At 42.5% G+C, this 25,929-nt stretch overlaps 1 protein-coding gene across 1 annotated transcript; it reads right to left on the bottom strand.

The window, feature by feature from the left end:
* Positions 1 to 747: 747 nt before the first annotated feature.
* On the bottom strand, positions 748 to 24,101 carry abch1 (ATP-binding cassette, sub-family H, member 1; the record flags this gene model as incomplete). The annotated part of the gene is made up of 20 exons (XM_079169419.1): positions 748 to 3,802; positions 4,434 to 4,538; positions 4,870 to 5,029; positions 7,289 to 7,392; positions 8,482 to 8,570; positions 8,662 to 8,732; positions 8,875 to 8,931; positions 9,394 to 9,443; positions 9,775 to 9,845; positions 10,788 to 10,888; positions 11,255 to 11,423; positions 11,666 to 11,762; positions 11,866 to 12,046; positions 12,867 to 12,941; positions 15,215 to 15,308; positions 17,151 to 17,258; positions 18,883 to 19,037; positions 19,912 to 20,071; positions 21,244 to 21,392; positions 24,027 to 24,101. 20 exons carry the CDS (start codon positions 24,099 to 24,101, stop codon positions 3,696 to 3,698), a joined length of 2,178 nt encoding a protein of 725 aa, XP_079025545.1. The 3' UTR covers positions 748 to 3,695.
* Positions 24,102 to 25,929: the final 1,828 nt, after the last annotated feature.

Raw genomic sequence — 25,929 nt, 5'->3', positions numbered from 1 at the left:
AGAATGCAATGCATGTGCTAAAACACTTCAGCATCGGCTTCACTCGGCAGAACCGCTGGTTGCGCCTCCATGTTTCTACAACAGCCCGGAACGGACAAACCAAACACTGGCTCTATGAGAGCCTTTCAGGTTTTGACATAAGGTCGCCATCATTCTCCAACATGCTTGTGAAACTGAGGTAATGTGACCTGCAGACTGCAAAATCGTGTTACCGCCAGCCGCTGTCTGACCTCCGTTTCTCCTAAAGTAGCGTTACTATGGTATGGATGTCCTCTGAGTGACCACGGTGTTAACGGTGTAATCACGGTTTTATACTCTTTAAAAATGCGGGAGGGGTGATCCCTTGGTTGCAATCTGCAACCCCATCACTAGATATCACCAACAACTACACACTGTCCCTTTAAGTAAAGTCGACGCTGGCGTCTCGTTTAATGAGCAGCAGTATGCAGGCTGAAAGTCCGTTATTTGCGTTACACATACAGATTTCTGTGCATTACTTTTCGTATCTACATAATTATTTTAAGACTTGTGTTCACCTTGAAGCCTCAAACATTCAGAGTAGAAACCCGTTGGTATCGTTGAACACACCAGTGCTGTGTGGCTGTGGTCTGATCAGGTTGCATTGACAGTGACCCTCAATACAACCACAGCTTGATAATCACATTTCCATTCAAAGCCTTCTTCAAAAGCCAGTCGACATGAGTCACACAGAGAGGCCATCCTCAGTCATCTATAAGGGTGGAATAGTTTAATCATTTTAAATATTGTATCAGTAGAATATTTGCAGTTCATGTAAATCTTTAAAATCAGTTATACAGGACATTTTGCTTTTTACATCATGGTTAGTTGGTTTTGTAGATTTTCAAGCACATTATAACAAAAAAAATCACCACATGACGATGTTACAGAGATTTAAAACCCAATTAAAAAAGAATGAAAAGCGTAGTATATTATTATGTGATGGGGAGTCGAGTTGGGCACAAATAAATCCAGCTTTGACTCTCAGAGATATATCGATAAACGTCCTCACAGTTTAGCTTTCCTATTTCTACCAAACAAGAACACAAATATCCCTTAAAATGTGCGACAGGAACACTGATGAACGCACAGCAGATTCACAGTCTCCTAAAGATTTAACATCTAGCTTTACACTCAGCATACTGTAAACACAACGTCACCAACCAAAACCAATCAGGACTCAGTCAGAGTCATTGTTTATCCTGCTAAAGGAAACATAAACTCTTCGGTACATTAACATAACCGGCAAAATCGGCAGAAGAAACATTCACAACACATTGAAACGCATGCTGGTGTCAGTGTTTAAGTCCTCCAGCTTCCGTTATATTAACATGTTCCGATGTGTTCGGCATGCGTCCAGATGGATGCAAACGTTTATAGATCTTTATGAGATTGTGATGCTGAGTCTGCTGCCTTTCCATTCCCGTGGGTCCGTCTAAGCTTTGGGAAATACACTTACTCGCTTTAGAACAACCAGGCTAGTTGTTTCCCCCTGTTTCCAGTCTTTATGCTAAGCTAACTGGCTGCTAGGTGAAGCCTCATGTTTAGGGTACAAACATGAGGGTGGAATTGAAACTTCTCATCTAATTCTTGGCAAGAGAGCAAATGTGCGTATTTTCCAAAATGTGGAAGTATTCCTTTAAAGGCAGAATGTCAGAGAGCTCATTGATTTAGAGACAAACATTCTGATTCTACCACCAAGTATTTTAACATGTTTCATGTTTATTTGAAATATTTATCTCTAGATTATCAGACTACATTATTTATGATCTAAAAACGGATCTAAAGGTTCTGTTTTAAAAACTAAATGATGTTGTAAAAAAAAACATATTATAAAGTCAAAGTACCCTAAAGAGGTATTTAATGCAGGAAGTAAAAATCAAGTCGTTTGTTTCTTCTGGTTCTTCACTGAAGTGACTCCGAACTAAAATCCAACATCACTCTGAGAAATAAAGGTTCCAGACGAGTTCTTCCTGAAGGGCTGAGGTTCTACCCAGAAACCTTTTTTGGAGAAATAGTTTTTTCAAGGGTTCTTTGTGAGACTACGGGTTCCATTTAGAACCGTTTTCATACAAATAGTCTTTCCAAGGATTGTTGGAAGCGTGGGGAACACCCATAGACCCCCCCCCCCCCCCCCCCTCCCTCTGGGTGGGGTTTTGTTAGCACCCTTAGAAAGTGGAAAGATTCTAGATAGAACCCCCAGAGAGGGTTCTGGGTAGAACCATTACATAATAGAAGGTTTCTCTCTAGAACCTATTATAGCGGGTTCTGTGAAACCATCACACCATAGAAGGTGTCTCTGTGGAAACTCATATAAGGTTCTAAGTGGAACCATTACACCATAGAAGATGTCCCTGCATAATCTCTCATAGGGGGTTCTGGGTGGAACCATTACAGCACAGAAGTAACGTGGTTCTGGTTGGAACCTCTCACAGATGGCTCTATACGCCTTTATGTCGGGTTCTAGGTAGAACCAGCTGAAATGGTTTGTGGTAAGGACCTCTTTAAAGGGGTTCTCCAACGAAAGCAAGCCAAAGAACCCGATATGGTTCTGGTTAGCACCTTTATTTTCAGGAGTGTACGTTATTCCTCATTTCTGGATTTTGCGTCCACTGTGCTGACACCACCGCGTCTCCGTGACACGCTGAATCCTGAACAGACGTCCTGCTGTGTGCTTTGTTGTGTTTCTGTCGGTGGAACGGTCAGGAACACAAGTACGAGCCGTTTAAACGTTTGTGTGAGAAAACAGAACATAGAGCATCACCTGCGAGAAGAGCAGCCTCCGCTCTGTCCAGCAAATAGTGGTAATAATGAAAAATAAAAAATAAAAGTTAAGAAAATAATACAGTACCAATTCTTTCCAATCACCAACTTCAAACCACTTCTGTTCTCACACAGGAGCTGCAGGCACAGAACACGAGTTATGGAGAACATCATCAATCTGAACTGAAAACGACGGTTTTGCTACCGAGCACCCGATAACGAAGAGTTACCACTTCCTGTCACACACACACCACACAGGACACACGTTAAGAGAGACGATACCATCGCTGTGGGAAGCCTGAACGGGTGAGAAGTTCTCTGACAATATGAAGCGATCAGCACATTCCGGGTTCCCACGACGTGAAGCAACAACAATCTTCTCTTCAAGTTTTCTGCTTGTGAAGCGAACGGATACAAAATAAAATATAATTTCACATTTTCTTGTGGACAAAAACGTGTTTTGTGCTGAGACTCATTTACATACAGCTTCTCTATGATGCGAATATAAAGCAGACAAACACTGTGCGGACAAAGAACATTCGTCCTACAGTTGTACTCAGTTTATTCACCCTTGAGTCTCTCTGCTAGCATTGAGAGCGAGGGCAAACACATGAAAAAACGCGACCCTGAGTTGGTGCAATTCTGAGGGTGAAAGGTTCCAACAAGCTGCACATAGAAGTGAAACAAAAACCTCACTTGACGTGAAGCATCTAGAATATCCTCTCACGTTGTGCATGTGCATCTCCTGTCTTCTGCACTTTTACGTGCAGCATTTTGAAATTTCACTTGCGCGGGGGCCAAAGCGACCGTTTGCTTTGGCCGCTCGTCCCCCAGACAGGAGGCCCAGGTGAGTCGCCGGGGGCTCCGCCCGGCGGCTCCGTCTCCAAAACGCCGAAGAAGGCTGGAGAGGCCCATCACGACCTCAGCTTCAAGATGACCGTGGCCAGGACGAGGAAGAACGTGTTCCAGCCCAGCGTGACGGCGAAGCCTCGCCACACCATCATCCGAGACAGACCCCAACCTGTTGGGAGAGACGGAGCTTTATATTTAACTTGTTAGGATGCAGGAAACCAAAGCTGGACATGTTAGGAGTCAAGTCGTACAAGAACTCTGTAGCAACAAGTTAGCTTAGCTTAGCATAAAGACTGGAAAACAGGGGGGAAACAGCCGTTTTCCACGTGTATTTAGATGCAACATGTGACCACAATGTCTGCTGCAGGTCCCATTTTGTTCCCGGGTTCAGGTGAATCCAATCAGTGAATTCTGCAGGATGCAGTTGCAAAGAAAAGAAAACGTTCATGCTCATCCCCCCAAATTGAATTCTAACACTTGTGTCTCGTCTTCCACCTCTACGATGAGGCTTTCAAACAGGAAACGGCTCCTCTGACTTCCTGTGCGTGTATCATGTAACGAGGAGGGAGCTCCAACTGTCGTTGGGTCTTTATTGTCCGGAGACGGTGAGGTCGAGAGAGAGGGAGGAAAGACTGGAAGATGGAGCGAAACCACTATACATTACATCCCAGGAAGTTACAGGATCCAGAGCTGATGAATGATTTAGACGACTGGCTACGTTGTTTATAACAATCTGAGCCAACGACACGCCAGACGGCGGCGTAACGGTGAGTGTTGTGTAACGTGTGCGTGTGCATTACCTCTGTACATGATACAGCGGAGGGCTTCGGAGGCGTAGGTCTGAGGAAGAGCCATGCTGACGTAGCGGAGAGGATACGGGATACACTCCACCGGCCAGATGATACCTAAAGTACAGGACGGGGAGTGGAACAAGCTGCTGTTAAAGTACAGCGTCCATATCTGGATGTTCTGTCATTATAATGAACCTCATAAAGCATTTAAACGAGCTCTGGTTTCTCTCGTTTTTTGCCCGGTTGTGATGAGAACGAAGCAGGAAGGGAAGAGAAGTGCGATACGATGCAAAGTCCCACAGCAGCTACTAAAACACTTTGAACCTCAACGGCAAACTATTTCTTTATCACTTTCAGAGAGAAGAGAGCAGCTGGTTTCACAGAAGGATGGACAGTATAACAGTCACACACACACACACACACACACACACACACACACACACACCGCAGAGGATGAGGTTGGGGTAGAAGATTCCCAGGGCGGCCTGGTTGGCGCTCTGCTCGTCGTCGATGGCGGCTGAGATGACGAGGCCGAACGAGATGCCGGTGATGCCCTGCAGCACGATGAGGACGATGACCAGCACCAAGGAGCCTTCATTAGGCAGCTGGAGAGAGAGAGAGAGAGAGAGAGATAGAGAGAGAGAGAGAGAGAGAGAGAGAGAGAGAGATGGAGGAAGAAGAGAGAGGAAAGTTAAGGTAAGAGGCTATTTTCAGCCACAAAGCTGCAGTGGACCTGTGAGATAAGCTTAATTAAAATCAGGAGAAAACAGCATTTTGCAGAGTGATATCCATTATTTTACGTGCACAAAATTTAAATGACCACATATAAAAAACATACAATATAAAAACCATTTTGTATATATTCTATAGCAAACACAAGCCTTCATCTTGTACATGTTTTTATATTTTCCATGTCCATTAAAATAACATTTTGTATTTTGTACGGTCTCGTTTCATCTCTATGTATTCTTATTGTATGTCAACGCCTCCGTTTCGCGTACTTTGCACCAATAAATAAATTAAATAAGCGCTTTTCGTGCTCCAGATTGAGGTGTTTGTCGTCCGATAAGTTGCCTTAAGTGATGTCACTTGAGTCAGGGTCAGCTGGGGCTACAAGTTTGAAATGGAGTGGATTTAGAAAGAAGTGCGACCTCTGCAGTCCGCTCCTCGTTTCTCTGCTGCAGGCTGGAGGCTCAAAGCAATAGAAGCTACTAGCATAACAAACCCCGAACGTCAGGTTGCATTGTGGGTAATGTAGGCGCCAGGATTTAACAAGGAAGTAAAAATGCGTGCAATGCAAAAAGATAATTTCTCTGTTGCTGCTGCTTCGAATTGAATCCTTTTTGTTTTTTAAACTATCCATCGTGAGTGCAATGCTAAAGCAGTGAATAAGCATTGAGAGGGAGACACACACACACTCTCTGATGTACTGCACTGTTCTTCAGCCAAACACACGTCAAAAAACTACAAAAGAAATGTCACCGCTGCTTGACTTTACGTGTAAATCACTCCGACAGGACGGCGGAACGACTCAGAATCAGATAACAACAGCGAAAAGTCCCCCAAGGTTCAAGGTGTAGAAACCATGTGTGTGTGTGTGTGTGTGCGTGTGTGTGTGTGTGTGTGTTAGTTAAGACACTATCCGTCTCCCCTGACAACGAGCAAAAATAGACATCCAGTCCACATGACTGCTCGGTTGCCACAGCAATCAAGGGCTGTTGTCGTGGCGATCCCTGGAAACGGCCAACGCAGGAAGTGATTTATGCCGCGGTGGTCTCTGTGGACTCCTGCACCTTAATTAACACGCGCACACACACCCACACACACACACACACACACACACACACACACACACACACACACACACACACACACACACACACACACACACGCACACACGCACACACACACACACATGCTATCCATCGTGTCTTGTCTTCGTGCTTCTTCCTGTATTGATTCGCTCACATGTGTGTAGAGAATGGACGAGGAGCTGAATCCCTCGTGTTCACAGTGAACCTGCAGCCCGCTGACCCTCGGGGGGAACATTGACTCCACGTTCCCTCTCCTAAAGGAAAAGCTCTGCTTGATGGTTAAAGTGAATTATTATTATTGACGTAATTACGTTCTGCAGGATAATGATGATCTGCTGCATTTGTGGCACATTAACCTTCAATGTGTCAAACTCTCCACAAAGCAGATCGTTTTAGAAACGCAGTGAAGAATGCGTCTGTGATTGTATTTAGTTTTTCCTTAAATGTGTGAAACCTCGTGTGGCTTTCTCACACTGTGCTTTGTGTTTAGAGCAAAGTGGGAAATAAAAAGGTTTCTTGTCTCTGTTTGATTCACGCCTCATCGTTACTGCTGTTAGGGTTCTATTGTTCTAATTGTCGAGACAATAGACGGAAGAATGCACCAGTGGAAAGAGTCATCGGTGTGCAAAGGTGCTCATGGGAGTTGTAGGATCGTAACGTCACGTTTTGAAAAGACTACAATACTTTGTTCCCCCGGTGTACAAGTACTTTCTTTTCCTTTTCTTTGCTTTCTCTCTGAAAAAATACGGTAAGTTATGTCATCCGAGCGATCCTCCTTTATGAACGTGATTACGTTTTGTGGGTCACTGCGTACGATGTTGGATATTCAAACACTTATCGGCATTACGACCACACAGAGGAGTGATCGGACAAACACACACATGTAGAACGAGTCTGTGAACAATCAGCTTTGTTTATACAAGCAAACAATTATTCAAGCTTTCGATTGTTTTTTTTTTATTGATTCTGTATTTTTACTTTCTTATTTTTTCTGCTGGTTCAATCCATGAAGTTTCATCTTATCTGACGCGTGTTTGTTTGAGGACGAACCTTGAAGACGAGCAGGATGAAGAGCAGCAGCAGGATGATCTGGACGCTGATGACAAACAGCTGAGAGAAGAGGTGAGCCAGCATCGTCTCCAGAGAGCTCACGCCTGCAAGACAGACACACAAGCCAAGTCTACATTTAATAACTACAAACGTTTTTAATCCTTTTAAAGCTGTGAAATCAATAATTCAAGAATAGAAATAACCAAAACAACCGTCTCAGTGTTTGCTGGTAAACTTCACATTCTGCTCTGATCAGCTGACTCCCCCTAGTGGTCACATCTCAAGTTACACTCAAGAGGCACGTTGATCGGATTCATCATCATCACCGACAAATAAGCAACATTATTGAGCATCGTCTCCCCAAAAAGATCCAAACAGACTAAAATAATACGCACTGTTAGAGGAAGTCTGTCTTCTATTCAGTGAAGATGTCAATATTCAGCTGCATGTTAAATGACTTCCCTTCTAGAAAGCTCAGATGTGTATTTAAAAAGGAAGAAGTGACATTTAAAGGACGAAAAGGATCACGACTCGTTTGTTTAGAAGGGAATCAACTGATGCAAAAATGAACAATTCTATACTATAAACTAGCTGTACACATTATTTATGTATGTATGTACTAATTGTCTTAGGTTACTGTTATATATATATATATATATATATATGTGTGTGTATATGTACATTTTCTTTCCTAGATTTATCTAAAATATATGTAACAGGTAATGATGCAACACATGCACCAAACAGAATGTATTGTTTTGTTTCTCTTCGTTGATCTTCGTGGAGCTTTTTCATCGATATCCACAAATTATTTTGGTGTTTTGTCCACAAAAGTGTTTTTCACATTGCAGTGAAGGAAAATAGTTTTCTGTACATGACATCTTATTAAACTCTGCACTATATATTCTATACTTGTACCTGCACTGCCTACTATGTTCACACTGTATGCATCTTATGCTTGCACTGTATATATTTAGTGCATTCATACCCCTTACTCTTTAATTCTCATTATATTAATTATATATTGTATTCTGTATGTTAGTGTTTTTTGCACTTGTCTAAGAAAGTGTACTCTGTGCAATGACAATAAAGTTTAATCTAAATCTCATTTAGTAGGTTTAGTAAATGTACACGGGACACATCGTTTGTGTCTGCGTCGCTCTGCAGGAGCAGTGTGACCTTTGACCTCTCACCTGCGACCCAGCACCTGTCCAGAAGCCCCTCCTTCCTCTCCAGGACGAAGGAGAGAGCTGTCAGACCCACGGCCAGGTAGAAGGTGATACTAGAGGAGGAGGAGGGAGAGGAAGAAGAGCGGGAAGTTAAATGGCAGGTTGTCTTGCTGCTTCATGAATATAACGTTGTTCAGCACTGACCTGAGAACAGCTCCGGGGGTCACGAACGTAGTGAAGTCTGTGTTCAGGCTGCCGTAGACCGGCTCCTCAAACTGACAGAAACAAAGGATTCAAATTCACTCTTATTATAAAGAATGTAGCAGAAACACACAAACAGTTAAAGCTAAATATAGTATATATATATATATATATATATATATATATATATATATATATACTATATATTTGTATTACCTTTATTGGCAGAGCGACGAGGTACGACAAACTTCCCAATTTATTCTCCACAAAAGTCTGCGAATAGAAGACTCGACGAGTTAAACAATACATATATATAAACACTACACTGCTCAAACATATTTAGTGTGAGGATGGTAATAAGAATAAATACAAATGTATTAATGCAACGCTTTTCAAAAATAAAGTGCTTTAAACCAATGAGGTAAATAAAATCGGATAATTAAAAATAGTACAAAACTAAAATGGAATAAAATACACAAAAATATAAGACAAGAAAAACAATAATCACTAATAATTTGTAAACCAGTGTCTTTAACATTAATACACAATATTGATATTATAGACACAAAGCCGCTGTAGAGCCTTAAAGCCACGTGTGTTACATTAGGAGTTGAACACATTTAACGTCTTTCTACTCGCTGGATGTGTCGACTGATTTCTGAGTAAAATGACGACATCTGAATATGTTCACGAGGCTCCAGTTGACAAAACAAACGTATTTATTTATGTATTTACCTGAAAGGCGTCATGTAGTTTCTTCTGCAGCATTAAAGCAATTTGTCGATCTAAACAAAAACATGAACATAAACGTCTGCTTGTCAGATAGATGATATCTGGGTTTAATGCGCTCTATCTGTACTGGGTTTATGTATATTTTCTAAATGAATATGTTAGTACGTGCACATGTTAATCCTTTTAATTTATCAAATATAAGACGGATGTGAAGAATTTAATACATGAGACAGAAAACACATGCAAGAACACCACTTCATCCATAAACGTCTTTAAATTGCACCGTAGAGTTTATTGCAATGAATCGTGATCACAGCTGTTCAATGCAAACATAATGAAAGTGACTCATTTCTGCAACAACACAACAAACTGTGAGTATCTTACTTGTGAGGTCCAGCCAGACGTGCACCGATCCTCCGTCGACCACCTCGCTGGAAACCTGCCGCTGCATCATCCTGTAGAATCAGAGACTTCGTCATAATCCCAAAATATATTCAACATTCAGTCAATATGAAGTAAAACGGGAATGTTACAATACGAACAGAACTGTCTCTTCCTAAGCCCCAAAGTCTTCTAAATTGTTGAAAATCACTTGAAACTAAGATAAGCTGTAACTCCACTTGGACAAACACCTCAACTTAGTTTTTTAACTGTTTATAGAGATGTATTTTATATCTTTAAGTGATTTTTTCCCTGTTTTATTAATAATAATTACATTTTCCTCAACGCATCACACGTTACGGTCTGCATTAACCGCTTACCCATCATGCCTTGTCCACACAATAATCAACAGACATTAAACAGACTTTTATTATATTATATTATATTATAAAACACATCCGATCTATTAGGATCAAAACTAAACAACAGATACGATTATTTGAACAGCTTTTGTTTTCTTTGGGCACGTCTGTCGTTCAGTAAGAATGAGCCTGTGATCGATCTCACCTGCCCAGGTGTGTTTGGGACAGGAAGGACAGGACTGTCTACCCAGGCATCACACACACACACACACACACACACACACACACACACACACACACACACACACACACACACACACACTCACTGAACTGTGATTCACAACAACATCAACTCGTGGCCTTTACACTGCAGCACTGACTCATCCTCACATGATGATATAATGCTGAGCTGTCGTGGTTTGATTTATGTGTGTCAAAGGTGCAGAGAGAACAACAGAGCCTTCAGGTGACATAAAGCTGAGGAACAGAGAACTATATTTAAGGTCCTTGATTCTATTCAGGCAGCTTTAAAAGAGCATAAAGTCCTTCACCCAAGTCTTAAGGTTTTTATGCAGTTTGGCCGTCGCCATCTTGTTTTTTGGAACAAGAGGGCGGAGCTAAGTCAGTCGTGTGTTAAATGACGACTCCTCTCACCTTTTCGTCAGGTAGCTGGTGAAGTTCTTGCCGAAGCCGATGACGCCCCAGTACTCTCCGTTATCGATCCCATCGAAGGCCTCCGCATGAGACAAGAGCACCTGTGGATACATAAAGAACAATTTACACGAATCAAACACCGTATTTAATGTGTTTATATCAAGTGAATGATATAGTGAATGTTATTGAGCAGCTTCACTAGAGCTGTGTGTGTTTTATACAGAATATTGAAAGGTTCGCTGTCACACAGAGGAACAAACGTCCCCCTTCACTGATTTTCCTTGAAAACGAAAGTCTTGGTGTTTGTTCTGCTGTGAGCAGAAGTGAAACTTTGCTTGAGAGACATCTGTTACTTCCTTCTATGAATCCTTTCAGACAGCAGCAGTCGCTCTGCGAGCCTCAAAACAAACACACTTCTGTGCAGTCTGATCGGTGCTCGACCCCGCTTCCTGCTGTGGCTGGTGTACCTGGTGCACGCTGGAGTTGTCCAGGAAGGAGAGCAGCGAGTGGCTGAAGGCCGCGGGGGAGGTCTCGTTGTTCACCACGGCGACCTGGATCCCGCTCGGGTCTCCTCCGATGCACAAACAGATCAGAGAGACCTGGATGACGGGCAGCAGGAACTGGAAACACAGCGAGCTGCAGACGCAAGGGGAGAAACAGAAACAGTATATTCACATCGACATAACGCTTTGAGGGGCCTCAGCAGATGAGACATGCTATTTACAACTGCCCCAACAACAGAATCCAATGCTACGTTCTGCACATTCAATCAAAGACAAAGTGCACAAAGTTAAATCCATTCTCACAGGACAGTGTGTTGCTCTACTCATGAGTGTAATATATCATCTTAAAGTCAAACACTATTAACGGAAACGTACCCCGGCATTCTCTTCATCCGCACCAATGTTTTGATCATCAGGGCGGAGATGTTCCGCCACTTGGGAAGAACGTGTCGGGCTCGCACCTTCCAGTCCGCTGAACACACACACACACACACACACACACACACAAATATTCACATACTTCACCCTGCAAAAACATCTGTATTTCTTCTGTTTTGAACCTTAAGATGTCAGACCTGAATACGTGGGGGCTTCCTGTGCGGCTCCCGGTCCGACCGCCAGAATTGGCCGACTCTCGTCCCGGCCGCTCTCGAAGGACTGGCTGTTCTCCAGCGGCCCCCCCGGCGGACTGGACCCCCGCTTGGAGCCGACCTGGTCCGACGTCTCACACAGCCGCAGGAAGGCGTGCTCCAGGGTCTGCAGCAGAAGGTCGTGTGGGGTTAACAACAGGGACCAGACCACCAGAAAAACAGCAGAACCTTTTATTCTATATCTTAAACATGGACTGTAATTAAACTGTGGTTTCGCTTGTTTGCTTTCTTTCAGCTCTTATTTTCTAACTTTAACTTTCGTTTTATTTGTATTATTGGTTTCATTCTGTAAAAACAGGTCAACATGTTCACATGTTTAAGCAGCGTGGGATACTTTAACAGATAATATTCTGTCTTAACTTCAGGCCATGACAAAAAAAACAAGTATTTAGTCTTTTTTCTGGACTCTTAAAACCTCTTAAGCTGCATTTTAAACCATCACGGGACAATTAATTCTCCTCCGAAACCAAAACTGACTTTCAGTTCTTCTAATGCAGAGAGAAACATCACATCTGGTGAACGGTGCATGAAACTGTAAGATTACCAATTTAAAACAGTTAATTCATCACATGAATGTGCAGAGAAGACCACTTTCTAAAGGTGTTTCATTCTCATTTCAGGTGTGCACGAGCTGACTGAGTACTAATATACCAGTATAATAGTACTAATATACTAATATACTAGTATAATAGTATAATAGTACTAATATTATCAGTCTAACTCTTTTACATCTTCAGAATAAAACTGGACAAAAAGCACCTTGAATTGTTTACGAGATAAGTTACTTTATGAGACATCGCCCTGCTTTGTGGGCCGATGAACGGCCCCCCCGTCCTGACTACCAGCCCCCCTGTGCCCCCCCTGTGCCCCCCCTGGGCCCCCCCTGGCCCCCCCTGGGCCCCGTGGTGGTTCTCGGGAGGACTCACTGTCGCACTGTGCTGCTTCATGACTGCGTCTGGAGGTCCTTCAGCCAGCAAACAGCCGTTCCTCATGAGACCCACCTGGAGAAAGAACAGGAGAGTGTTTAATAAAATAAAATAATCAGAGAGTTGTTGCACTATGTGGATAGAATGTGATATTTTATGAAGTAATCTCTGCTGTATGATATGAGTACTTACAGCTGAGTGTCATTTTCACATATCAGGACTTTATAGATAAAAAACTAAAGTAAACTGCTTCTCAAATGTGTCTCCGGTCATTGATTAATAATCTTTCTGTCCTGCGTGTGTGAAAGTGTCAAACGTATCCCATCAAACTCTCTAAAAACATCAGAAACCACATCGTCAGTTGCTGTGTGATCAAAGTCTAAGTTCTGCTGCAGCAGACGGACGGAACGTGTTTCTGTCACAGAGACAGAATGAACCAGCTGATTCACCTCGGTCGCTCTCGGTGTGATCCTTCCTGCAACCCGATCATTAGAGTGAAGGCTGCAGCCGAGCAGTCAGACTGGATTTCTGTCTCTGTGTTTACATGCAGCTGCATCAGCGACCGGTCAACAGGTTCACGCGGGAGTCTGAGCAGCGCACGGTATTCTCAGATACAGAATATATAGAATATTATAGAATATACAGAATATTTTCACTTGAAGTCGCCAACAGCTAATATTTTGTCTTAACTTCAGGCAAAAAAACAACATCATGTATTTAATCTTCTTTTTAGACTCTTAACAGACGAGTAAAACCTCTTAAGCTGCATTTTAAACCATCACGGGACAATTAATTCTCCTCCGAAACCAAAACTGACTTTCAGTTCTTCTAATGCAGAGAGAAACATCACATCTGGTGAACGGTGCATGAAACTGTAAGATTACCAATTTAAAACAGTTAATTCATCACATGAATGTGCAGAGAAGACCACTTTCTAAAGGTGTTTCATTGTCTCTATGTTCTCATTTCAGGTGTTCAATTTAACAGAAGGCCAGTATCAATAAATCAGTTTTACTCTTTTACATCTTCAGAATGAAACTGGATAAAAAGCGCCTTGATTTGTCCGTGAGATGAGCTACTTTACGTAACATTTCAGACGTGCATAAGCTGAAATTAGAAGCAGCTGCGTTAGAAGACATTACAGAAAGTTCTTTGTTCAGCGTTTCTGAACGGAGCAAACAGAAATGTTGCTTTTGAAAAACATATTACAAAACAAAAGAGAAGTGAAATTTACAGAAGCTTCTGTGATTCTCAGATATCATCATTTGTTAAACTGACATTTGGCGAAATACACTTATTTCGCTTTCTGGCCAAGAGTTCAGATGAGACTTCACTCTCGTGTTTTCACGCTCAGTATAAGAGTTAGAGCCTTGAGGCGATTAGCATAGCTTAGCATAAAGACTGGTTCCAGTGGGTAACAGCCAGCTTGACTCTCAACAGCTCACGGTTTCTACATTTCTGTTTGTGAGACGTATCAATCCGTCTAACTCTCAGGGGAAAGCCAACTACAGCTTTAAACGAAGAGAAAACTAATCCACAGAACAAATTCAACACATGTAAAAGTTTATAGACTTAATAAACAAAGAAGATTACTGGAGGAACAATAACTGGACGTATGGAACGACAGGATTCATGCTGAGCCGAGTGAAGGGGAACCGCCCAAATCTCTGGAACAGTTTAGATTCTTAGATTCATATAAAACCTGCTCAGCCTACAGAAACGTAGATGACGTCATCATCCGTTGTGCTGCAATTCTTCTCTCACTGTTCCTTGTTTTCTTCTGTTCTTATCGTCGTATTCATTTGTATTTTGTGGTGTTCGGAGATTCGGATGTTTGTAAATCTGCCCAACAAATAAAGTTTGACTTGATTTTGTTGGGGACTATTTTGGGCGGCGGATTAATACACATTTGGTGCTCTGGTTAGTATTTACAGCAGCAGGATTGTTTATGTGTGATAGACTTTGGATTATTTGTTGTTTTTAGAGGATTTGTTGACAATAATACAACTTCAAACTGATTCACGAACCGAAAGAAGCAAACCTTTTGTTGTCAGTAAAATGTGACATAAAGACTCAAATGAGCTTCAGTTTAAACTCTATAAGAAGTTTGTTTTTCTCTCATTAAATGTTTTTTCTCCGTCCTGTCAAAGCCAATAAAGAATAAACTTCCTTTGACAAGTCGACACAGTGCAGAAACATCAATGCACTCATTGTTTCACCATGAAGCACCAGTTTGTGAGCGTGAATTTGTTCTTGTGTGTTTATGTGCATTCTCTCTCTCTCTCTTTGTGTGTTCATGCATGTACTCTCTCTCTCTCTCTCTCTCTCTCTCTCTCTCTCTCTCTCACCACGTTGGCTTGCCGGGCCTCCTCGATGTAGTGTGTGGTGATGATGACGGACACTTTCCCCGTCTTCACAATCTCCACCAGATGCTGCCAGATCCTAGAGAGAGCAGAGAGACCGGGAAAAGAAAAACAGAACACATTACATAACGGCCCCCGACCCCAAGTTTCCCCCTAAAGAGATCTCTAAAAAGCTCCGGCTTCGCCAGCAGCAGTTCTCCTGCCAACCGTCTGATCTGACGAGGCTCAGTGGTGCCGTTACACAACCAGGCTGGAGCAGCAGGAAGCTCTCCTAAAGGTTATTTTCCAGAACATAAGTTAGAAACGTGCACGTTGTCAGAACACATAATTAGAAAATAGTTAGTAACATAAAGTGAGCGACGGACGGCTTTTTATTGTTTGTTTGTGTTAAATGTGTGCAAATGAGGAAGTGTTTAACGGTCGGTTTGTGAAGTGTGGGAGAGTGTTCATGCTATTTCATAGAGCGCTGCAGGGATGCTTTAGTTTGTAGTCCAACAGGAAGTTAGCATCACACCAGTTCCCTCCACAAAGATTCTTCCGTTGGATTATTGCAGAAAATAATCTCTGTGGCAAACAAACCTTTATGATACTTACACATTGTGTTCATCAAGATAATCTTCACAAATGAAAACCACTTTTATGATGTTTTGAAGTGTAAAGTAAAACGCTAACGTTAGACTATAACTACGGTCACATGACTTCACGTCTCCTCCACTAAGCTAAAGGAAGACTCGTGTTCTAGTGAGGACGTCTAGTCGACTCTTTTTAAAGACACGTAGAAGCTTCTAGATTCACCAGAGGGTTATTTACTGATGTAATTTATATGGTAGAACTACTACTGTAGAACATACTGCAGCTGCACTTACAAAGTATGCACTGTTGTATGCAGTATGCTTTTTAATTGGGACTTACTGCTGCGTCATAACATTGCACCTTGAAACACCTTGAGCTCACATGGCCGCTGTGCAAAGGATTGTGGGTAAGAACAGCCACAAAATTGTCTTTGCAGACTGCAAAATGTGACCGAATGCAGTAACATCCTGTTTTTTTTTTGGCGTACTGCATTTGACACGCTGAATATTCTCCTGGCTTCATGAACAGTACGGTAGTTTGTGTTTTGGAAGGCAAAGTATTAGTGACTCTTCCTCGTTTGAACTCGTCCTAAACTCCCAAACAAGATAACAATCAGCTGAAGAGCAGCCAACTGAAGTACCAGGAAAGCAATATTTATTCCCATAGCTAGTAAATCCAGGAGATATATTGATATGATATCAATGCTGTGATAAAAAAAAGGATTCCTCTGGTTATTGATTAGTGATGTTACAGCTTAAATATTGTCTTTTCCTTGTTTTTAGGGACACGTTACAGATAAGTGATAGGATTTTACGACCTGATTCAACCGTCATAAACTCTTTTTTTTAACCAGACGCCATATAAGTCCCGGTTTAGAATAAAGACCATGAAACTGCAAAGTCACTGCTTCAAATCAACCAGTCAACCAGTACTTTGTGAGTCAAAATGTGAGTCACAGATGACATGAAAAGAAAAAATATGAAACTAAATAATCTCGACGATAATCACGAGGGTGTATTTAGATTTTGGTGTTTCATGTTGTCAGGATTATACAGGCGTTCAGTACTAGCTGACAAGCTTCTGTAAATCAATGTAAATCTAGTTCATCCATTTAGTTTCTTGTGTTTTTTATCAGTAGAAAAACACAATATACTTTTGCTTTTTTTGTGTATTTTCTTGTCGTAAAACGGGACGACGGCAGCATTTCGTTGTGCAACCCTGTGTCGCACACTGAGAATAAATAGACCTCGTATGACATGTTGTTATGATCTCGTCCTGCACTCTTCTGAGGACGACGTACGTTGGCGAACAGCCAAAAATAAATTCTGATCGTGTGTGTGTGACGTACTTCGCCCTGAGAACGGGGTCCACTCCCACCGTGGGTTCGTCCAGGATGAGCAGCTCTGGATTCTGAAGCAGAGCCGCTCCGAGAGACACCCGCCGCTTCTGACCTCCGCTGTGACACAAGAGAAAACAGAACGGGTCAAAAGGGAACCGAGGTCAATCTTCTCCCACTCTGAGCTTCTGTCTTCTGAGGGAAAGTAGCAAGAAACAAAACCTGCAGGACGAACCGGCCCGACAGCACGGAGGAAAACAACAGGACCCGGGCGTGAGACGTTGGGAGGAAGGGGCTTTATTTTATTATATTATTTATAGCCTTATTTTATTAATATTCTATTAAAAAACTAGAATTAGCTGCTTGATCCTACACTGTATTACAGATAAAAGACAGTGATACGAAGCTTTAACAGACTGATGAGGACAATGTGCTGCACGCTGTGTCTTTCATGTCTTTCATAATATGCAGAGAGAAGAGTTTCAACAAGCGGTGAGTCACAGCCTGTTGCAAGAGTCACATAAAGACTAAAGTCCCGTTTTCCAAAATAACTTAAAAGCTGAGACAGAAATACTTTTATTTTTCATTGGTATAGCTTGATCGTAGGCTGTTTTTGGTCTTTGAACAGTGTTCCTCTGTGAAACTAAGGATATAAAACCTGAGAATCTTTCTCAGAGGAGCTTTTATACGTTGAGCTTTGAGCTGCCGGGAACCTCGGCAGCAGGAAGTTGGCAGAAAACGAGGTTCTGCAGATATGATCATTGGTTTTAGTGGGACAATAAACACCAGCGCTTTATTTTGGTAAAAGAGTTACAAGAGACTTTGCAGCACAAAGAGGAACTTCTTTACAGCTTATAAACTGCACGGCATGCAGCAACACACGGTCAGATTTATGATGCTTCCTCAGATAAAGGAGCTGTGAAGGAAACACAGAAGCATGCAAACCCCTGTTGGATGTGGTGGGTGAAAACTGTTTTGGGCAACTCTTTGTACCATTTGGGTGAAAAGTGATCACAGTACTGCGGTGTCTAATAATGCTGGACTGATATAAAAACCCTAAAAATCCTAAATGGAGATTCTAATTTTATGAGAATTGGGGCGGGTTGTTTGAGCTTCTTGGCGTCAATCAAATCTGGCAACACTGTTGCAAACATGACATTGTTTCTATGGTGAGAATATTCAGCAACGCTGATATTATTATAAACGGGACGCTGTCTCGTTATGGGACTTTTGCTCGGTTCCTTAAAAAGACAAGTCATGTTGTTTTATGGCGGCTGAGTTTAGAACCTGGGGAGGAGAGAGGCTTTGTCTGAGTGTGTGTGTGTGTGTGTGTGTGTGTGTGTGTGTGTGTGTGTGTGTGTGTGTGCATGTTCATTTTGGTGATTCAGGTGTCAAAGTCCACAAGCGACTGTAGACTCACGTCATAAACCAGCTGTATTTGCTGATATACACTTCATTAACAACCTGAATCTAACATCTATTCGTGTTTTACTAAAAGACAAACTGCTGCTAAGAGCTGCACAAAAACGTCTTCTTTACATCATTCAAAGAAAGGATAGTAGTTATATATTAGTACCACCAACTGTACTGACGTCCATTTGGGTATTGATTAACAACAGAGCTTTAGGAAACAGCTTCAGGTGTAAAAGCAGCAGCACATTTGACCTAAAAACACAACAAGCAACAAGCTTCTTCTGCCGCCTTTTAAACTTCATTCTCCGACACAATGTGTTTTTTTTTTTACCTGAGATTTCGGACCAGGCTGTGCTTCTGAGGTAGATTCAGGAAGTCTACGAGGAAATCCATGCGCGCCCGGGTTTCCTTCGCCGTCAGGCCGTGGATTCGGCCGAAGAAGGTCAGCGTGTCGCTGATGGTGAACTCGTTGTACAGAGCCAGCTCCTGTTCCACACACAGACGGATTTATCAGGGAGGAAAAGCTTGTTTTTAAGATAGTCGTCTCTATATTAAGTTCAGACTTAAGTTGTGACAGCTCAGTGGAATCTGTCAGAAATAAAACAAGTATTATTTGGAGTCCTGTGTCTGTAACGCAGCTTTACTTTGATATCTTTCGTCCGTCACTGAAAGTTGTTTCTTAACTGAATATAAGATAAAGTGTTACAGTTTATTTTAGTGCCATTTTAAGAGATTTAAGCATTTAAGAATATCATGACTCCACGTATTTCTGTGAAAACAAATGAATATGATATATTATGTATTGTTTGCCTCTCTGTCTGAGTCAAGAAGTCAAAACAAGTCAATGAATTCCTCCTCATTGTCACACCGGACACCTCGAGCCAAGTTCCCGCTACAACAGCGGACCAGATGAGGTGTCACGTGTCTTCCTCTCCGGGACGAATGTGATGCTGAGTGAGGGCTTCACACAGCGGAGGACACGTGTCGTGTGTGTTATCGGCCTCATCGGGTATCCAGTCCGACAGCAATGAGACGCACTCGTTAAAGAGCGGCCCTGAGCAACGCTGAGCAACGCACTCAGATGTGCAGCTGAATGACGGACTAACTGGACGTAATGCTAACAGAGATCTGCAGGTTTAAAAACATAAGCCTGTTTAAAATGTTTCAACTCTAATTAAACCTGAATTTAAATCCAGTTTAACAAAACAATAAAGCTTTCTGTGAGAGTAAGAGCAGGAAGTCTATTTACAGAAAACATGTCTCATGTCAATATACACACATATACACATATACATATATATACATATATATATACACATATACATATATATACATATACCTATTATATATTATGTATTACCTGCGGCATGTACCCGACCATCCTCCCCGGCACGTCGTGACCCGGGTACGCAGGCGGTTTCCCCAACACGGAGATGTGACCCCGCGAGATTTTCAGAGTTCCCACAATGCATTTCAGCAGCGTGGTCTTCCCACAACCACTCGGCCCCAACAGGCCGTAACTGCAACACAGAACACATTTCAGATCAAAGTAGACGGCTCACAAAAGGTTAATCTGTGAGAGTTTATGTTTGTTTATGTAAAAATAATCTGATTTCAGCTTCTTTAAAGTGAATATTTTGTGATTTCTTTAATCCTCTGTGCTGTTAAACACAAAAAGACATTTGAAGCTGTTGTCCTGGACTTTGGGAGACATTGTTCAATAATTTCTGACATTTTATAGACTGAACAACTAAACGATTGATTGAGAAAATCATGTACAGATTAATCAACAATGAAAATAATCGTGAGTTGCAGATTTCTTTGTCTATCATCTGTGTTCAGGGTGAACAGCGTGTGGGTTTATTAGCTGATGTGACAAAATGTGAACTGAAAGTGCAACTTTAGCTTCTGGTCACACAGTCAGACATGGAAGGAGCTCAAAGAGTTCCTCATCAGTATTTTTAACAAAGGAAGTAGATACTGTCGCTGTGATACCGATAGATAACCAGATAGGATCAAACCCAACAATGAGTGTGTGAGTTACTGTCAAACCAAACTAAACAAGGGACGGTTTGACACCACGATGTGACAATCTGTTAGATAAACAACAAAAAGGGCCGTAATGTCAAATTCTTGTTGTGTTTGCTTTAAATAAAAAGATAGAAACTCTGCACGTTTCCTCTGAATGCATTCCTGCCGTAAAACGGCATCAGCGTCGTCATTCTGCACATTTCCAACCAAAGTGGGAAAGCTTGTCGCCTTTGACAGACTTGTTCACATTTATCACTTCCCAGACGAGTGGACTGGTTTCAGCTCGACCCGGTGTGTGCTGAGCTCATTTGCATTCTGAGAACAAGCCTGCTGACTGGGAAGAGAGGGACAAGTCCAGTGCTTGTGCCTGTTTAGTGCTATAAAGGGGAGAGGTAAATACTTCTTTTGCCGTCTGCAAACTGCCATCTTTTTTCTTCTTGTCTCTACTTCCCTTGATTCTCTATCTCTGCTTCGTTTGTCCACTGTCATAATCCTTTGTTTTAATTGACCAGACGGGTTAAAAAACACAGTTTTAGACGAAGCACAAGGTCAGATAAAGAGAAATTCTACTTTGAAGCCATGTTTGACGAATATATAAAGCAGAAAAACGTCTAATCAATCCACGGAAAAGGTCTGAAAATCACAGCCGTTCTCCACTCACATGTGTCCCTGCGGCACAGTCAGGTTGAGGTCGCTGAGGACCTTCATTTTGCCGTACGACCGGCACACGTCTCGGCACTGGATTGCGGAAGCCTCCTGTCCAGCGGGCAGAGACGCCTCCAGATCGGCCTTCATGTTCCCCTCCTTCTGCTGGAAGAGAGGACGACACTTTAGGTCATAACAGTCCTCGTAATCTGTCTGCAGACACACGGACATTCAGGACCTCATCCGTCTCTATCATATCAAAGCACAGCACAGGACGACAACGATAAATAAATGTGTGTACATGTATTATCATCACTTATGCATATACATTATGAAGGATTCGGAAGGTCTGAAAAGCAGTTATGAGCAAAAGAAAATGTGTGTTTTCAATCGTGAACTCTTCCTCCAAAAATGGAGGGTTTTATATGAGGAAATATCAGGAGGCAATATTCCCGTAAATTCTTGTCAACTTTTATAGAGGAGCAATAGAAAGCATCCTGACTGGAAACATTACAAACTGGCATAGATGTGCACGGCCCAGGACAGGCGGGTCTGATTAACATTAACATCACTGGTACACATCTACAGAGCATCGGTGACAAGAGGTGCCTGCAAAGATATTAAAAGACCCTCCACATATAATAAAGTTGGGTTTCGTTGTGCAACCCTGTTGTACAGTGACAATAAATGAACCTTGTCAGCTTGTAATTTGATTAGAACAGTTCATCAGATGGTGAGAACACATCAGCAAGCACTTCCGAGAACAGTGGTTTGCGCTGCACATTTTGGTGAGAAACCATAAATGAAACTAAAATTAGCCTCATGACTAAATTGTAGTCCCGTGCAGGAGTTTGTAGCTCCATCACTCGGGTTGAGTTTGTTTTAAAAACAAGGCTTTACTGGAAGAATCTGACAGAAATTGCACACGCATTAAGTTTAAGTAAGCCAGAGACCAGACACTAGTTTACCATTTAACCCAAAGTCCAAGATGAATCTCACTTCTGGGCGCTTCAACACACTGAAACAACTCTCTGATACTCTGATATTCCGGTGGTTTCTTTGCATCTTGTCGAGCTGCAGACGACAAAAGTATTTGGGTCGTAACAACAATCCTTTGCCCAGTAATCTCTAATAACAGCCTTCTTTCACGGGTTTCCCCCGGGTCCTCCAACTAACTCCCCCCTCTAATCCAGCATCTCTCATTTTCCATTGAGCAGATTACAGAGTTTGCATTACGCATTTGGTTGGTTGGCCTCACCTTTGGCACTGTAGCCTACATCTACACAATGACATAACTCACCCACGTTCTGTGTCAATTAGTGGTTGTGATTATTTTACACAACCGGTTAAGATGCATCTGGAAGTCTGGAGAACCCACTGACTGTAACTCACCCACGTTCTGTGTCAATTAGTGGTTGTGATTATTTTACACAACCGGTTAAGATGCATCTGGAAGTCTGGAGAACCCACTGACTGTATCAATCTAATCAATCTAAGCAAACACTCACCCCTGAGAGAAGAAAACAAAATGAAAAGGAGAAGTGGAAAAGGATGAAGAGCAGCTGATGAGTGAGTCCACAGACTGAAGAGAACTATACAGGGAACATATGACACAAACATCTCTGCCTGCTAAATGTGGAAGAACAGGTTCAGTTCACCAGCCTGCAGGAGGAGAACGGATGCTTTCTTATACCCACCTAACACACACACACACACACACACACACACACACACACACACACACACACACACACACACACACACACACACACACGCACACACACACACACACACACACACACACACACACACACACCTCACTACAGCCTGTAACAGGTGGCATTATTATACTAATTTTGCACACAAAAAACATCCAATAAATGATGGTTACAGCTTCACAAGTTGTCAGATTCACTTGATTTTTGTAAAATGTATACTTTGGCTGCCATTCTAAATCTCTAGCATCTAGCTACTTGTGACATTTTAAGTGCGATAATGTTATCCAAAATCCAGAATTGCTCACATAAAGTATTCAGCTGCAGTTGCTCTCTTCCAACCAGCATCCATGTTGCTGAAAACAGGCCTATAAGTGGAGAAAACTCTGCATTGTGCCTCTGCAGAGTCTCCTGATGGACACTTTCATCTAATTATGGCCTCAATCAGCCCAACAAAAGCGCTCTTCTTATTTGTTTTCATTCACGCTCTGTTGATCAGGAAAAAATCCTACCTTTGCCTGCCAAGTTGTTGCCAAGTTGCGTCACCAGCAGAGCGGAAGAACACGGGCTTGACAGGCGCGCTCGAATCTCTCTTTGGCTTTAGCAGCAGCGGAGCGCGCGCGAGGCGAGCGAGACACAAACTGTTAAAGAATGGCCTCTGTCCTGCTATGTATAAGCCTCGGTAGCCTACATCCTCCTCCGACCAGCTGCTGCACTTTCACTTCTGCGCGTCACACAGGAGGATGTGCGTCGCTGCAGCGGCGGCAGCAGTGCGGTGCACGCGGCGCTACGTACCTCCTCTCTCCTCCCCCTTTCGCTCCCTGTTTCTTCAACGATAAGGCTCATCCTCCCTTCATCTTAAGTTTACACTAATTATCTTGCTGAATGTCGGGCCAAAAACCAGATAACATGCATCGCTGCGGTTGCTGCGTGTGTCGGGTGTGTGTGTGTGTGTGTGTGTGTGTGTGCATCCTGCAGAGTTTATCTCCATCTTGCAGGAGCGGTGACTATAAAGGCCTCGTTCTCGATCCTAGAACGTATTATTTTTATTTTGCAAAAGAGAGGTGATCCAGAAGCGTCTTACCCGGTCCTCCATCTCGGTGCAGTCTGCAGCAGAACCGGTCGTCGTAGCATCCCGACCGGCAGCCTCCTCGGCCATGGCAGCAGGGAGGAGGGCGGACCGGATAGCCGGCTGTCAGTGAAGACAGCGAGAGAGAGAGAGGGGGGGGGGAGAGAGGGGGAGAGAGAGTGTGACAGCGAGAGAGAGAGAGAGAGAGAGAGGAGGGGGGGGGAGAGAGACAGAGAGAGGGGCAGAGAGAGACAGAGAGATGGAGAGAGAGAGGGGGGAGATGTAGGGATGCTCACTTGTATGATTTAGTATCAATTCTGGGCCACATATCATTTGTGGGCTGCAAATCAACGTTTACATGTAATTTAATATGCAGAGACGAGGTTCAGTATCCCATTTTTCTTTAATTAAAAATAAATAATTAGCTTAATCTGTGATATAAATTCACTTTGTATTATCTTTTCATTTGAACTTTTATTGTATTACATTGCTTATTTGAGGGGGAGAAACAATCAAGGCAGTGAAATCAGCTCAACTATAAATGATGTTCTATAAGATAGGTTAACTAGATGTGACTGATATCCTCTCATTGAGCCCCTCACCTTCAGTATGTGTCGGCTCAGGGTCTCGTTCGGTTACATTTCTGCTTCACTCCCTGAGGGTGTGGAGATGTTTCAGGCTGGTTCATCTTGGACAGACTGTCCCACCATTCCATCACATGCGTGTCTGGCAATTATTCTCCCATCGAAACTCTGCAGAGATTCATGAATAAGTTATGTGGAAATGAGTATTTTCAGAACATGGTTTGATATTGTGGTGTGGTTCCTAAATAAGCCACAAGATGGAAGCACAAAACAAGAGACTCATCACTGCAGCACAAGACAAGACTTTTATCACTGAGGATTATTTAAAAAGAGAGAAAGCATCATTTACTCAAGAACTGTTCGGCCTACATGTGAGGAGGAAATTAGTGTTACAGCACATGACTGTTTACTGTCTGTTACTTGATTTTTATTTGTGTGTTGTTTTCAGGTAGTAATTATTTGTGCTCAATATGAAATTCAGAGCACACCATTGCCTCCACACGGCTCTCAACATGGCGACGGTTGAGCTAGGCTAGAAGCTAACGATGCTAACAGCGAACAACCACGAGCAAACAAAGGGGCAACAGTGCTAACAAAGCCAACAATGCGACAAAGCCTGGTTTAGGGGACGTCATTATCAGATAACCGTCGCTGTACGAGTGAAGAGAAGAGCGGCGGCCGAATTAGCTGACGTTAGCTAGCTAGCACAACAGAGAGACCGGCCCCCGTCAGCTTTACAACACACATAGAGGGAAAGCTGTAGGGAGACATTACTCCACTTTAACTTTACATTTCTATAAGTAGGCTATGTTCTGCTATATTAATAATCTGAATCCCTTTTTAGCAACAAACGAAACTCCCCAGACAAAACTTTAGAGGGACGAAAGAAGATATAATCTCCTAATTTGACTTTGTAATGCAATTAAATGTATTACATCCCTGATACAAATAGCTTTTATTTGGCCAATGCATCAACCATCTCTGGGAGGACTCTGCTTCAGCTTGTAATGTCATTAAATGTCCACAGAGGGGCAGAATGCACCAGTAAACTAAATAGAGACACACACCGTTTTATATATATATATAAAGAGGGAGAGAGAGAGAGAGAGAGAAAGAGAGAGAGAGAGAGAGAGAGAGAGGGGGGGGGGGGGGTTGGGGGTGTATGTATGCACATGCACAGTTAAAAAGACAGAAAGAGGAGGGAGTATTTGTGCCAAATGTGCACTTAATTCAATGAAAAGCAATTAAACTGAGCAGAAACTGGTCTATTTATAGCTGTTTATAGCCTCAGAGGTTTTAATCATTCAAAAGTATTGAGTGGTGTCACATTTAAC

Source organism: Pholis gunnellus (genome assembly GCF_910591455.1).
Source record: "Pholis gunnellus genome assembly, chromosome: 11".
In the NCBI taxonomy this organism is placed as follows: Eukaryota; Metazoa; Chordata; class Actinopteri; order Perciformes; family Pholidae; genus Pholis; species Pholis gunnellus.
Note: the sequence above shows the minus strand (reverse complement) of the source record. Positions and strands in the feature narration are given on the sequence as shown.